The sequence below is a fragment of the Ictalurus furcatus genome, chromosome 1 (genome assembly GCF_023375685.1).
Source record: "Ictalurus furcatus strain D&B chromosome 1, Billie_1.0, whole genome shotgun sequence".
Classification (NCBI taxonomy): Eukaryota; Metazoa; Chordata; class Actinopteri; order Siluriformes; family Ictaluridae; genus Ictalurus; species Ictalurus furcatus.
Genome location: NC_071255.1, coordinates 1,159,309 through 1,174,236, shown reverse-complemented (window position 1 = coordinate 1,174,236; position 14,928 = coordinate 1,159,309). Strand labels below are relative to the sequence as shown.

The 14,928-nt window shown below is 37.7% G+C and overlaps 2 protein-coding genes across 2 annotated transcripts in view; both read right to left on the bottom strand.

The window, feature by feature from the left end:
• Positions 1–5,018, bottom strand: part of cdkal1 (CDK5 regulatory subunit associated protein 1-like 1) — a 207,273-nt gene extending 202,255 nt beyond the window's left edge. The window contains exons 1-3 of the mRNA XM_053647308.1: positions 4,689–5,018; positions 3,746–3,906; positions 582–694 (exon numbers count right to left, since the gene is read on the bottom strand). Of these exons, the coding sequence (XP_053503283.1) occupies positions 582–694; positions 3,746–3,903 (271 nt within the window). The 5' untranslated portion in view covers positions 3,904–3,906; positions 4,689–5,018. The remainder of the gene's footprint in view (positions 1–581; positions 695–3,745; positions 3,907–4,688) is intronic.
• Positions 5,019–9,524: 4,506 nt separating this feature from the next.
• LOC128621406 (PAS domain-containing serine/threonine-protein kinase-like) lies at positions 9,525–14,675 on the bottom strand. The gene is made up of 15 exons (XM_053647183.1): positions 14,596–14,675; positions 13,254–13,317; positions 13,115–13,172; positions 12,839–12,977; positions 12,626–12,697; positions 12,426–12,546; positions 12,193–12,289; positions 11,994–12,096; positions 11,755–11,901; positions 11,445–11,673; positions 11,084–11,178; positions 10,816–10,866; positions 10,142–10,520; positions 9,864–10,040; positions 9,525–9,780 (listed from the first exon to the last, which is right to left on the bottom strand). The coding sequence occupies exons 2-15, from the start codon at positions 13,294–13,296 to the stop codon at positions 9,671–9,673; spliced, it is 1,821 nt and encodes a 606-aa protein (XP_053503158.1). The 5' UTR covers positions 13,297–13,317; positions 14,596–14,675; the 3' UTR covers positions 9,525–9,670.
• Positions 14,676–14,928: the final 253 nt, after the last annotated feature.

Here is a 14,928-nt window from a genome sequence, read left to right as displayed (position 1 = left end):
CATCTGACTCCAACTTAACTACACAGACCTCACAACTTGGATCTAATCCCTCAGACTTAGTGACCCGGACCTAGCATCTCGAACCCTGTGACCTAGACCCATCATCTACTTCCCAATCTTCTTCCATTGTAGACCTACTGACTCAGACCCAGTGATCTAGTGACCTGAATTCGAGTACCCCGACCCAACTACCTGGACCCAGCAACCCAGACCCAGTGACCTTCAAAGGACTTCAATTTCATAAAACGTACCAAAACAGGAACCTTAAACCATCCCAATATTTAACTAGGAGCCCTTAATTCTAAAAATGCAAGAGGGGAAAAAGAACTTGTGTTGCTTCACTGCCATCTAGTGGTTACTTATAAAACTGTTGCATTTAAAAACACACGAAGTTTATTTTTTATTACAATAAATAAAAACACACACCTACAGAATTGGGATATTTTATAGATGCTGGATATTTTGGACCATTGCTGATTTTCTCTCTCTGGCCCTGAAGGTTAAAATACTACAATGTATTCATCAAACTGAGGACCGCGATCGCGCGCATGTGTGCGTGCGTGTGCGTGTGTGTGTGTTACCAGTCATCTTGTAGCCGCTCGCAGCCAGTTGTCCAGCCATGTACTCCCCGTCTGAGCTGTTGTGTGAGCAGCCCCACGTCCTCAACCAGACTTTCTGTGTGCCCGGGATCACGCTAACGAGAGGAAATAAACACTTATAAACACCAGGACGGCAATTAAACACCTGGGTTCTGAAGATTAGTCTGGAGTATTCTCAAGCCGCATTTTCATGCTGTATTTTCCCACAATGCAACTAAATTCGGTTTGCACAAAGAGAAAAAAACCTGGCTTTCTGAACGTCATAATATAAAAAGAAAAGTTTTTTGTTTTTTTTAAATAAACACTACCGGCTGCATAAAACATGCTAAATCTTTACTACAAAATGTTTTAATTCAACTGACTCTGTTTCAGCTAAACTTACGAAATGTAAAAAATATTAATTATGGCTTTTTTTTAATATCTGATGTTTTTTTATAAGAGGAGCAAAGCAAAGATGTATTTAATATTTTGGCCACCAGATGGCGATAAAGACCTTCTGCATTTAACATTTACAACTTAAAAGGAAAAAAAATGCTCTTTTATATATATATTTTTTAAATAAACATTTTTTCGATTTTAACATTTTTAACTACAGAAACGTGGCTGTTAAACTACAACAATTATAATATTACTGCCAAATATTACATTACATTAAATATTACATAATATTACAGCTCTAAATATTTAAAAATAAATTTATATAAATGCAAATATGTCTCCAAATTGAACCGCCTTAATTACAAAACAATTAACTCGATTATAACGAGAACACCTGTAATTATACAATTAGAACATGATATTTATAATACAATTATTACAATTTATAGTCTAATTATATAATAAAAGCAATACGAAATAAAAAATAAAAATTTAATTTACAAAATATATAAAAAGCCAAATGAATACAGATTTATTCTTTATTTCACACTAATTAGTAAAAATAATAATAATTAAAACAAAAGTAGTAATAATTGCTTTTTTTTAAAAAAAAGCAAAAAAAAAAAAGTTCCTGCTTTACATCAGTAACTTTAGTGTTTTATTGTTAAAGTGAAACACAGATTTGATCTTATTAAAGAAGAATATCAGCACTGATTTAATCATCATAAGAGTAATATTTTTAATCGGCTGGTAATCATTCGTATGAAACTGATAACAGATTTTTAGAACTGCCCTGATGGGGGTAACACCTGTAACAATCCATTTTAATGATACATTATAACACCTGTGTTAGGGCTGCACGATTACGGCCAAAATGATCATCCCGATTGTTTTGATCAATATTGAGATCTCGATTATTTATCAGGATTATTCAGTGATTTTAGTGACGACATATGTTTATTGCACTTTCACATTTAAATAAACAGACCGCTGCTTTCACCTCCATGTTGTGCTACATTCCTGATCATGTACAAATCTTTACATCAAATTAGACTGGTCCTTAAAGTGCACCATCTCGTAGAAGCCAAATATAAATAAAATTGTACACAAATTATAGGATGAGTAAAAATGCCATCAACCAAATGAAAATATGCATCAAATATAACAATATGCAAGCAAATGAAAACCATTCAGGTGAAGTTTGAAATCACAGTTGAAGTTTTTTTTTTTATTTTATTTATTATTATTTTTTAGAGATGGTAACATTAATGTGCCACAATACAACACACAAGTAGGCATGAGAAAACTTGAGCTGGTCAATTATGACAGAATTTAGGAACATAGTGTGAGCCATGACACATTAATTTACCTTCTGATAAACTAAATCTAATATTTTCAGTTCATTTTACAGACTGTATGCAAAAAACAACCGTTAACCTGTTTACCTTGTAAACAAATACAATAAACCTCAATGTTCAGTGTTTGAAGTCTGCTCCTCTTAAATATATTTAAAGCTGCACTATTAGACATTTCCACTGTCATGGTTCTGGGCTGGAGTCAGTTCTCGAACCGCTCTGTGTGTATTGTGTAGATATCTGAATAATCTCATATAGGATGTGATTGGGGGAGTTCATTTACCCGTCAGATGCAGAGCGCTTTAGTTTAATGGTGTTCATTAGGGATGCGCCGATCAGGATTTTTACAGCCGATACCGATCCAGATACCAATCTTTTTTTATTTAAGCTTTAATCAGGAGGTCATAAACAGTTAAATGTAAGCTCTCTGCTCATGGTCACTGTTAACTGAATTAAAATAATAGCAGTGAGAAATACTGTTGGTTAATTGATAAATAAACAGCATAAAATATTTATTTTTAAATATCTTAAACAATAAAGAGTCCTAATTAAAAGTAGACTAACACAAACATGATCCATGTTAGGAAAAAGGCTAATAGAGTTCTAAGGAGATAGCGAACTGAGCGTAATGTCAAATTGATATTAAATGCAACCCATAGTAATTAAACATTATTTCATTTCTCATTTTATTGATATTTTATGAAGTTATTATAATATCTACTTTTTATCTATATTTGTAGATGCATTTTGGACTTCCTGTAGTTTTTATCCCGATTGTATTATACAACGCCGAACAGGTCACTCGCACCGGTGTAAATAAATATTTATTCACAGTCGCACAAAACACTTCAGTCACAAACGCGGGTGAAATGGTCGCACTGTAGAGCTCTGAGTTTATCTGCAAAGTTTTTTCCTGTTCGGCGTGATGACGTTTAATGTCCCCGACCATTTAGCATCGTGCTAGTGTCATGATGTCCCCTCGTGCAGAGCGCTGGCACTCGCAGCGAAGCTAGCAGCTCGAGGGTTAAAATGCTAATTTCATTTCAGGGTTTTGACAGTACAAAATGACGTCATCCCTGCGCCGCTCTATGGTGATTGGCTGTAAGTTTAGGAAGCGCTTGATTTGATCTGCAGTGGAGTTTTCTATGAGCGGAGGACGAACTTTAATCGTTAATATCGCAGTCGATCACGTTCATGTAATCGTGGGCAGTCAAAATCGTAATCGCGATCGATATTCGATTAATTGTGCAGCCCTAACCTGTGTGTAGTTATAGCGTTTGTTTACTGCATTGTGCTGAAGCGGTGTGTGTTTGTGTGCGTTCTTGCTATCCGAGTCACACATTTTGCTCTAATGTGTGATCAAAAGTTAGCACGCCTCACTGCCAGGCTGCGTCTGGTCTCCGGTCACCTCACCTGTCCACCTGCAGCTCCTCGTTCACCAGGAGATCTTTCCGTTTCCTCACTCGGGGAACGACGGACTGTCTGGTGGAGGAGCGCTGGAGAGGAGCCGGCTCGCTGGAGGACACCATGTCCTCGATATCGTCGACGAGAGAGTCGCAGCTGGACGGCATGATCTGGAATAAACACATCATCATCATCATCATCATCATCATCATCACCACACACTACTGATGCTCTTTAAACACATTCAGTTACTGATTTCAGCACAGAAAATATAACGGGATACCAACCATGAAGAATATATACACATTACACACAAAATCACTGGACTCACCATTTACTTTATTTAATTTTCTTACTAGCAAAAAAACAATGCATTGAATTAAAGAGTGCACAAATTGAATTCATTAAGAATTAATTTTGCATTTTTTTCACATCATTTCACATTATTTTTTTTTAAAATTATTTATTTATTTATTACTCTAAATAAAATATTTAAAATTATATATTACTAAATATACATTATGTAAAATATAAATAAATATAAATATTATAGTGCAAGTGTTGTATTTTATATAGATTCATATATAAATAATATACATGTAAAGCAGTTGATAATGTAACATTACAATGATTTTTTTATATTGACAATATATAAAATATATAAATATTAATTTAACTCTAATAATTAAACGTCATGTTTATCTACACTGACCGTTAAACTGTAATATTAATAATAACATTTCTTATTTACATAAAAACATAAATTAATAATTTCTCTAATTGTTTAAAACATTTGCACGCCGAGTTTAAAAGTTTATCCAGACTCAAAGTAAAATAAACTGTAAATAAAATCCTCTGAAGCTGAAATCTCACTAGCTAACTGGCTAATCCAGCTAGCAAGACTGGAGCCACATGCAAGCTCAAAACAACCCGCCATGACATAAATACTTACTTCACAAACGATTATTAGTGTTGTTTTATCTCGAAATAATCTTTCGCTATAAAATTCAGCAAAAAAGCGATAATAAGCGTCTCAGACTACAACTGGATAAATAAACGTTTCTTTAGCTGAGTTTGTCTTGTTTATCTAGAAGTCTCCATGCTGGATGAACACTACGGCTACGTCCTGAATAGCGAGCTAGTGCACTGTATATGCACACTACATAGGGGACGGAGTAGTGAGCTGTCGCGCGCTGTATAGTGCACTACATAGCGGACAGGACGCCATTTTGTGATCGACCCTTAAAACGACGCTATCTAATAGAAGTACGGCAGCCGCAGTGGGACAATTTCCACATTCACACCGAACACTAGCAGCGCGTTTTTCCTCTCTTCTTCTGTTTCTGAGGAGGCTTCCAGTTCTGAAGTGATGAAGTGTTCATTTGTGAATAATATAAGTGAAGAATAAACACTGTGTGTAGTGGTGTTGTAACAGAATGGACCAGAGTTACTGTTAACACCACCGGAATCGGATTATTTTCCTCTAACAGCACGTCCCAGCGTGTTTTATTCCCCTTACACCACAACTTGAACATTTTTATGAATGTGTCACACTTTTTATGCATTTAACATCATACAAAAAACATTTCAAACTTAAAAAAAAAGTCTAGAGTGAAGAGAAATTTGAAATTTGAATAATAATAATAATAATAATAATAATAATAATAAACGTAATTTTTAAAAAGAGAGAGGTTTTCACCTTCCAAGACCTTCGGGATACTCATGTTACTCTTCACAATAACAAACTGACTGTAAAAATTATATGGAACAGGTGAGAAGTACAATTCATCCATGCAAACTTTGCTACCCCTTTCACCTAACGTTGTAAAACAAGCTCAAAATCTAACATGATCAAACCATTCAACAGTACCTCCATATCTGCATGATCTAGACATATTACTAATCACAGAAAAAATATTATAGGCATGCTTTCTTCACAGTTTTTTTCTTTTTATACTAACAAAGGAAAACAAAATTAAAAAGTAGAAACACCAAAAACAAACCAACCCCCCACCCCCCGCCCCACCCAACCCCGGCTCATCATGGCTAACCAAAAACTATCGCTGGTTATATAGATATTGTAAAACCCAACAACAGGCACAAAAATTTAAGTGGGAAGTGTCTGTAACTCTATAAAATATGCAATAAAGGGATGCCATTTATAAAAAAAAAACAAAAAAAAAAAAAACGTGTCAGTACAACCCCTCATCGTATACCTTATTTTCTCAAGTTTTAAAAAAACATCACGTCCTTTAGCCACTGGGAGATGGATGGATATTTAGCAGACTTTCAATGCAACAGTAGGGAACGTCTTGCTATAAGGGATGTGAAAGCGATAACATCCTTCTGTATCGAGCTCAATGGAACTGAGGCATCAGGAATCCCAAATACAGCAATCAATGGGCAAGGTTTTAAATCTACTCTGAGAATAGTGGACATGATGGTAAAAAAAACCAGTCCAAAAACCATAGAGATCAGGGCAGAAGAAAGACATATGGCCAAGTTGACAGGGAGAGCCATGGCACTGATCACACTTGTCCTCTACATCCGGATATATTACAGAAAGTCTCGACTTGGACAGATGGACTCTGTGTAAAACTTTGAACTGGATGAGTCCAAGACGAGCACAGGAAGTGGTAGACTATATCCTACCTATAGCACGTTCCCAACACTCTTCACTTATCTGTACTCATAACTCCATTTCCCACGCATTCCTAATTCTGGTACTCGACTCATTACCTAATGGCAGAATAAAATCATAAATCCTAGAAATCATTCCTCTCTGATGTGGACTGTTCGAAAACAAGCTTTCCCAAGCCTGTTCAGGAGGCACAGAGGGGAAATCAGGAAAACATCTGGAAACGAAATTCCGAATTAGTAAAACAAGGTGATGTGCTTCAAGGCACATTTGCAGGTTGTGGGAGTTCATGGCCAGGTGAACAGGCCTCAGTTGTGTATCAGTTGTGTAAATGTGGTCTTAGAGAGATTAAAAAAACATGTGCAGGTTTATTTTAGTAGAGCTAAAATTCATAGTTGTAATAATACTGGTCACAAGGTGGGAATACATGTCCAACCAGGTCGCACATGCACATTTAATTTTGTTGCACTATTTAGTTGCTCCACAAGGTGGCAACAGTGACCTAGGGCCGTTGATTCTCAAGGTAGTCAAAGAAAAAACGGAATAAACGGAAAGGAGTGTAAGCTCTTTTCTGGTTGAGTGGTCACACAGACCATCATCTTCTCTTTCTCTCTTTCGCTCTCTCTTTTTATTTATTTTCTTCTTCCTCCTCTAGTAACAAGTGAAGCAGCATGTCTTTCTCCTGCCAGTGTTGTAATTTTTTTTCTTCTTTTTTGGTTTTGGTTTTAATGGCCATTGGCAAACAAACTTAAGGTGCATTACCGCCACCTACTGGACTGGAGTGTGGGAAGCAGATTGGCAGGGGAAAAAAGTAACAACAACAATAATTATATACTAGATATTCATACTACATTACTAAAGTCTCTGACTTATCCCAGTATTTTTCAGGTCATTTATTAGGGGACGGTGCACTTTTCCAGATGTTTTCCCCAGCAAGTTCTCTAGTGTCATGTTCTGCTTTCCAATTGCATCTCTAGCTCAGTTTTTCCCTCCTCGTATGTTTTGCAGTCTAACAGAATGTGTTTTACCGTCTCTTGTGTGTTGCAGTGGGGGGGGGGGTTCCTATTCTGTGTAATTTTGTAATTCTGTTAGATTTAATCCAGCAGGACCTATTCTAATATACGTACTTATCATCTCTTCCTTTGGGTTCCTGCCCTGCCTCACACTCGTGCCTACTTGTTTTCGTGTGGTATATAGGGGTCGTCCGGTGTCAGCTGTGTCCCAGTGTTCTTGCCATATTTTATGCGTGTCCCTTTATAATGGTTTTGATCTCTGCTCTATTTAATGGTACTTGTATATCAACTGTTTCATGTTTTATCGATCTTTTTGCCAGTACATCCAGTTTCAATTCCTCCTACCCCTACATGTGCAGGAACCCAGAAGAAGGAATCATTCAGCCCCCTAGCACGGAGTATGAGGAGCAGATGAAGTATTTGGTAAACAATTTCTTGTCTACGTGATGTTTTCAAAAATAGTGCAGATAGACCGTCAGATGCTATAGCGACATTTTGGTACTGATGATTTTTTTTCCAACCACTGGAACACAGACAGGTCATACCACAGGACTATTTTTGAGATTTGGCTCAAAAAAACAAAAGTAAAAATCTAATGCAGTTTGTATAATAACAGGTGGATGTAAAACAAAGAAATATTTAATCATTTAATGTGTTTTTAAATGATGACAACACGATTTATTAATTTTTTATTTTTTTTTAAATCTTGTGTGACAGTGAAAATGCCATGTCATGTCAACAACCCATCTACAGATGAATATAAAGAAACTGATTCCTCGTAAAGTCCTGTAAGCATTTTTTATTTTTATTTTATTGGACAGGCGGTGTTTTGGACCTCAGGACATTTAAGAACATTGTTAACACCATCATGGTCCAAGCACTCAATATGATATGTATAATATAATATGTATGCACACCTGTTGTTTTGTTGTTTTCACATAAATTACTGTGAAGTACCTTTATGTCTTATGTGTTTATTAAACTCTTTAAGGAAGCGACTCGGTGAAGATTGCTTTGGGTCAAATTCAATCTAATAATATATGATAATAATATGGTAGAGTTTTTATTGATCACACACACCGTGCATCCGGAAAGTATTCACAGCGCTTCACTTTCCCCACATTTTGTTATGTTACAGCCTTATTCCAAAATGGATTCCATTCATTATTTTCCTCAAAATTCTACAAACAATACCCCATAATGACAACGTGAAAGGAGTTTGTTTGAAATCTTTGCAAATTTATTAAAAATAAAAAACAAAAAAAGCACATGTACATACGTATTCACACCCTTTGCTCAATACTTTGTTGAAGCACCTTTGGCACCGATTACAGCCTCGAGTCTTTTTGAGAATGATGCTACAAGCTTGGCACGCCTATTTTTGGGCAGTTTCTCCCATTCTTCTTTTTCTCTAATTCTCCCATTTTTTCTCATTATTTATCAGGTTATTCTTTTTCTGATTATTATTTTAATATGTTATTATTGATTTAATTATTATTGATCTGATTATTATTTTTCTAATTCTTTATCAGGTTATTATTTATTTCATTATTATTTATCAGGTTATTATTTATTTATTTATTTATTATTTACCAGGTTATTATTTATTTCATTATTATTTATCAGGTTATTATTTATATGATTTATTTTTCTAATGATTTTCATGTTATTCTTTATCTAATTATGATGTATCTGATTAATATTTATCAGGTTATTATTTATCTGATTATTATTTATAAGGTTATTTATTTAATTATTATTTATGTGATTTATTTTTCTAATGATTTTCATGTTATTCTTTATCTAATTATGATGTATCTTTTTAATATTTATCAGGTTATTATTTATGAGGTTATTATTTCTCTGATTAGTGGTGGCAGTGGTGGGTTGGTGGTTCAGGCTCTGGGTTACTGATCGGAAGGTCGGGGGTTCAAGCCCCAGCACTGCCAAGCTCCCACTGTTGGGCCCTTGAGCGGGGCCCTTAACCCTCTCTGCTCCAGGGGGCGCTGTATTGTGGCTGACCCCAACTTCCTAACATGTTGGGGTATGTGAAGAAAAGAATTTCACTGTAATGTATATGTGATTAATAAAGACAATAAAGTTATCAAGGAGCAATTACAAGATCTTTGGTTTCAGGAGGAATATGCAAAACAAAACAGATATTAAAATAGACGAATCTTTTTATTCTACATTTTTTTTTCTTTCACGTAATTACCTGTTCTCGGTAAAATTACATAAGCACATCAATCTCTTTTACAGAACTCAATATGGATCCAGCACAATTCACACCGCCTGAACCGCCTCCGTGAACCACTCGTGCCTGACCAAGTCGGCGAAAGTCGGCCGCGTTTCAGGGTTGATCTCCAGGCACCACATTATCAGCTCAAAGCACTCTGTTGACAAAAGAATGAAGAGTGCGTTTTAAAGTCATTCTGCTACGTGAGTTGAACAGCGTGAGGTTTCTGCATCGACTCACCTCGAGACATGTCAGGACGTAATTCCAGGTGTACATGCTGAAAGTCTTCACCTGATTCAAAGGGGTAGCTTCCACAGATCAAGCAGAACAGGAGTATGCCCAGACCCCAGATGGTAACAGGAATGCCCACGTACTTTAAATTCATCTGACACTCAGGAGGTTCAAATGCCTTAGTGCCTGAGTGTAAAAGAGAGAAAGGGCACCGTCAGCAAGGTCACAAAAACATTTAAAAACCTATTCTCCACTGCATTCCCTTCGATTCTATCCCATGAAATTACCTACAAATGAGTAGTAGGGGCTGTCCTTCAGCAGTTTCCCACAGCCAAAATCGATCAGTTTGACGTCCAAGGTATCGGTGTTGATGAGGAGGTTCTCTAACTTGATGTCACAGTGTAACACTCCACGGTCACAGCAGTGACGAGCCGCCCGAATCACCTGCAGCATGACGTCTCGAGCCTGTGCTTCAGACAGGCGGCCGCCCTGAAGATCAGTGAAATCATACAGGTCCATACAGGGGCTGGGCCATTCCAGGACCATGACGTACTGATTGTCTATTTCAAACCACTCCAGCAGCTCCAGCACATTGCTACAGCGAGGTGGCCTGGACACCATCTTCATTAGTGCCACCTCTACAGGCAGCTCCTGCGTCTCTCCAGGCTAAAACAAGAACAGACACGGGTTCGGTGTGAACACACCAATCTAAACGACGCCAAGCGGAAATGTTACAATGGAAAAGGTTTGGATTGGTTCTGATGCTAGATCAGTTATTCCTTATTGTCTGTGGTCTAAATAAAAATGTCTATTACATACTAGATTTAATCAAGCTCCGGTCCAATGTCTCATAATCTTATAACCAAACATGTATTCAGCTGATGCAACAGGCCACTGGTCTAGAAAGGGCTTGTTATTTGGATCTTACTGCTTCTTCAAGAAGTGAAATAAGTTTACTTACAATTGTTATGATGTCGTCGTCGTCGTCCTTGTCTACAAATTTAACGGCAACCTGTTCACACATACAGAACAGAATTAGTCCCTCATGACTCAGGGTTAGGTTTAGACATGGGTCTAGCGGCCTTTAGATGCTTAAAGAGCCTCCTTTCCTAAATATTTCTGTCTTGGTTTTGTTCAGTTAACTAATTAGTTGTTTGAGCCGACATCTTGGAGAGGAAATGAGCATAGGGACGTGCGGTTTGTTTACGGGGGTGGGGGAGAACATGTACCTCTTTCCCATCTTCAATCCGGTGTCCTTCGAAGACAGATCCGTAGCCTCCCATCCCCAGCACCTTTCCCAAGGTGTACCGTGAATAAAGCACAGCTGTAGAGCAGACAATCATTTCGTTTATTTTAATCGAATAATGAATGAAAGAGCACCACACTCAGTGTCCTCTCTTGCAGTAAAGAATGAGGCTTGCGTTGTCAATAGCATCATTATTATGGTATCATTTCTTTGAGTCCCTTGAATACGAGTAGCTAGTAAACAGAGTACAGTCTTGCCCTTAAGAGTACTTACAGCTTACACAATGCAGAAATTGTGTAAAATGTTCAGGTTAGTTTTTGTCCACATGGTGGATTCTAACGTACCCCGTGGGACAGCGTGCTGCTCCAGATCAGGGGACTGGAGAGCGGGGATCTCGTCTGTCCTCGGGGAACATTCTGATTCCTGAATCTCAGAATCCATGTCATGGCTGGTAGATGCCATGTGCTGCACTGGGTCGCCATTAGCATTTGCTAATTTAGTTCTGTGCAGCCGCCGGAGCTCTAGCAGCCACGCAGGTTCTTCTGCCTGGTCTTTTAGCACATTGCAAGACAGCTACAAGACAGACCAGGAACGTAAACTGGTGATGATGATACTTTGCGTTTGAAACCTAGAATTAATTATCATCTTATTTACCAAAATAAGCCGTTCAATGAAGCTCCTTTTGATTCTGTCGGGGAAAGTGAAGGCTGCCCTAGCGATGGTCTCACAGTATTTAGTGGCGGCACTTAAGAGACTCAGCTCAAAATAGACCACCCTGCTGACATGGCTCAACTTAAAGATCTACGAGAGACAAGAGAGTCATTCATTCCCAGTACACTGGTTAACTTTGACTGATCAGTGCCCGTGAAAAAGAAAAGAAGATCAATTCCGACCTGGAAGCTTGGCTGGGCCAGCCCTGAGCTCAGCGACAGCAAGTATTCGTACGTCTCCGTTATCACAAAGGTTTCAGGAAGGACTGACAACCCAAATGGCACTCTGGAGCAAATAGAATAATGGGTGAGTAAAACGTCTGGAAAATCATCACACACACACACACACACACACACGCGCACGCACGCACGCACACAATACCTGTCACAACCGATCAGTTCAAACTGACTACATGATCCCAGCTCCACTTTTGCCACAACGTAGCAGATATGTGCTGCGTAGGTCCATCTTCTGGAGGCTGCAGATGAAAGACCATCATGCATGTGAAGATCAGGAATCATGACTCAGTGCAGAGTTACATGCATGATATATGATATATTTTCTAGAATTAGCATGTTGTAATCATATGCTGTTACTGTGGAGCATATCCATACCAAGATCATCTCCCATCTTAATCAGAGCCTCTCTGATCTCATCATCTGGTGCAGAGGAGCACAAAAGGTCTGCCAGAGGAAGACACCATTCCTTCCATCTCTCACCATCTGGGCACCCAAACTGTCATGTTAGTTAGCATGGTGCTGCCAAAAACAATCATGTACAGACAGATGCTGATACTGATGCGTGATATACTCACTCGTGGAAAGTTATTCCTGAGCCTGCTGTAGGCCTTGAAGATCACTGCAGCAACTTCACACATCATCTCTTTCTGTACAAGAAATATCATTAGGTAATGTTAGTATTGGAGACGTAACCGAATACGAGTACATTATTCAGAACAATCAGAGAATGTGTTCTTACATGTCTTTATATATTTTGAACTTTGCTTAAACAATCGATTAACACTTACTCCGTTTCGACAGAAGATCAATTCCATTATCTTCCATAAGAAATAGGCCTCCGCGTGGTCACGTTTATAAAGCTCTGCAGAACACTCCTGTGCTTTCCACCGGATAAACCGAATCAGGTCCTCCTTCTGCAGGTCATTGCTGCAACAGATGTTGGAACAGCTGCTTTATGTGGATTACTGTGCACACGTATTATTAAACTCCCAACAATACGGTTTACAGCTTCAAATGAATGTTTAACTTCTGTGTACTATATGGGAGGAGAAAGCGGGTCTCACCTCATAAGAGGACCAGGAAACTTAGGGACCTCTTCAAAGTCATCTTCACTGTCCAGACCTGGAGTCGAAACCTCAGTTAGGGCTACGGAGTAACGTCTTATACTACTTCTAAAATGCACTGTGTGTGTGTGTGTCTTACTTGGTGCACGTTGTTCGCAGGTAGGCTTTGTAATAACAGTCATTTTCAATCACGTTCTGAAAATCTGTGGAACATTAGCAATTTATATCATGTTTATTGTTTGTTTATAGCATTTATTTACACTACCAGTCAAAAGTTTAGACCCACTCATTTATATTTATTTATTATTTTCAACATTTTATAATAATAATAAAGTCATCAAAACTCTGGAGTAACACAAATGGAACTTTGGGAATTATGTTGTGATAAAAAATCCAAAATGAATCAGAATAATTTCGTATTTTAGCATCTTGAAGGTAGACGCCCTTTTTCCTAGAATTTCCAGAAATGTATTCTCGGCATTTCTCAACTGATTTCTTGAGGAATTTCGCCGAGATGCTTTTTAAACAGGATTAAAGGAGTTCACACCGACGCCGGACGCTTATCTCCTGCCTTTCTAATGAAAGAAATGAATACGTCGGCACAATTATATTTTATTTTACAACACCGATTTCACACATTTACTCATACACCTTCAGATCAAAAAGTTTTTAAGATCACGCGAAATATATATATATAATTCAATACCGTTTTATTTGTATAGCGCTTTTCACAATGGACATCGTTACGAAGCAGCTTTACAGAAATATATAACTTCCAGGTCTAAATTGATAAGTTTGTTCCTGATGAGAGAGCCAGAGGTGAAGGTGGCATTGGCGCGTGTCATTTTCTAAAATGATAAAGTTTCTCTAACACAGAAACATAAGGGATGAACAGGAGAGATAAAGCCATGCCAGTTTTTACCACCAGAGGTCGCTTTCACCAGAATGTAAATAAGTTTGTTCAAAAGTCTGTGATGATGAATATTATTGTGTCTGGTGGGCTAATCTTCCGCCATTTTACATACCGTGTATGAATTATATCGAAATGACACAAAATGGCGGCGGGGGAATCAAAATGGCATCAGGATCGCATGATCACAGTCCTACTTTAAACACCACGGTGAGCGGTTTCGCTCTCTCCTGATTGTGCTACTTAACCAGTGTTGATATATTCGTTTAAATCATTTTCCTTCTTTTCTATAACGTTTGTCTGTTCCTCGTTTAAATGGTAATGAGTGTTATTTAGCCTAGACGCTGTAAAATCCCATCCTAATTAGCAGCAGCTCACTGGATCAACACAGCGCGCTCGACACTGACACCCAGCGGAGGCTCCATGAAACAGCAACTGACAGTTTAATACTTAAACAATATTTCACATTTTGTGTGTATTCAGTTATAAACACAGTCTTATACTAAACTTATATATCGTTTATAATCAATCAGACAACTCACTCTGCTCAGTACAAGGAGAGCCAACTTACCTCGAGTATGATTAAATGAGGAGAATTTCTAGACTAGACTAGAGTACAATAGAATAGAATAGAAGAATAGAAGCACCCGTTGTGACGTCATAGTCGCGGCCTAAACCTGAGGCCAAAATTATTTTTGGTACTGATCAAAACACACCGTAAATATCTATTGTAAAACCACGTGGTGTAATGTAAATCCACTAAGACAATTAAATGTATTTTGACCTGTGTTTGGTTTTGTTGTTCAAGTACAAACTGGAATTTATTTATTTATTTATTTATTTTAAATATTAGTGCTATTACACACACCTACCTCTTTCCCCCTAAATCCATTAAACCTAAATA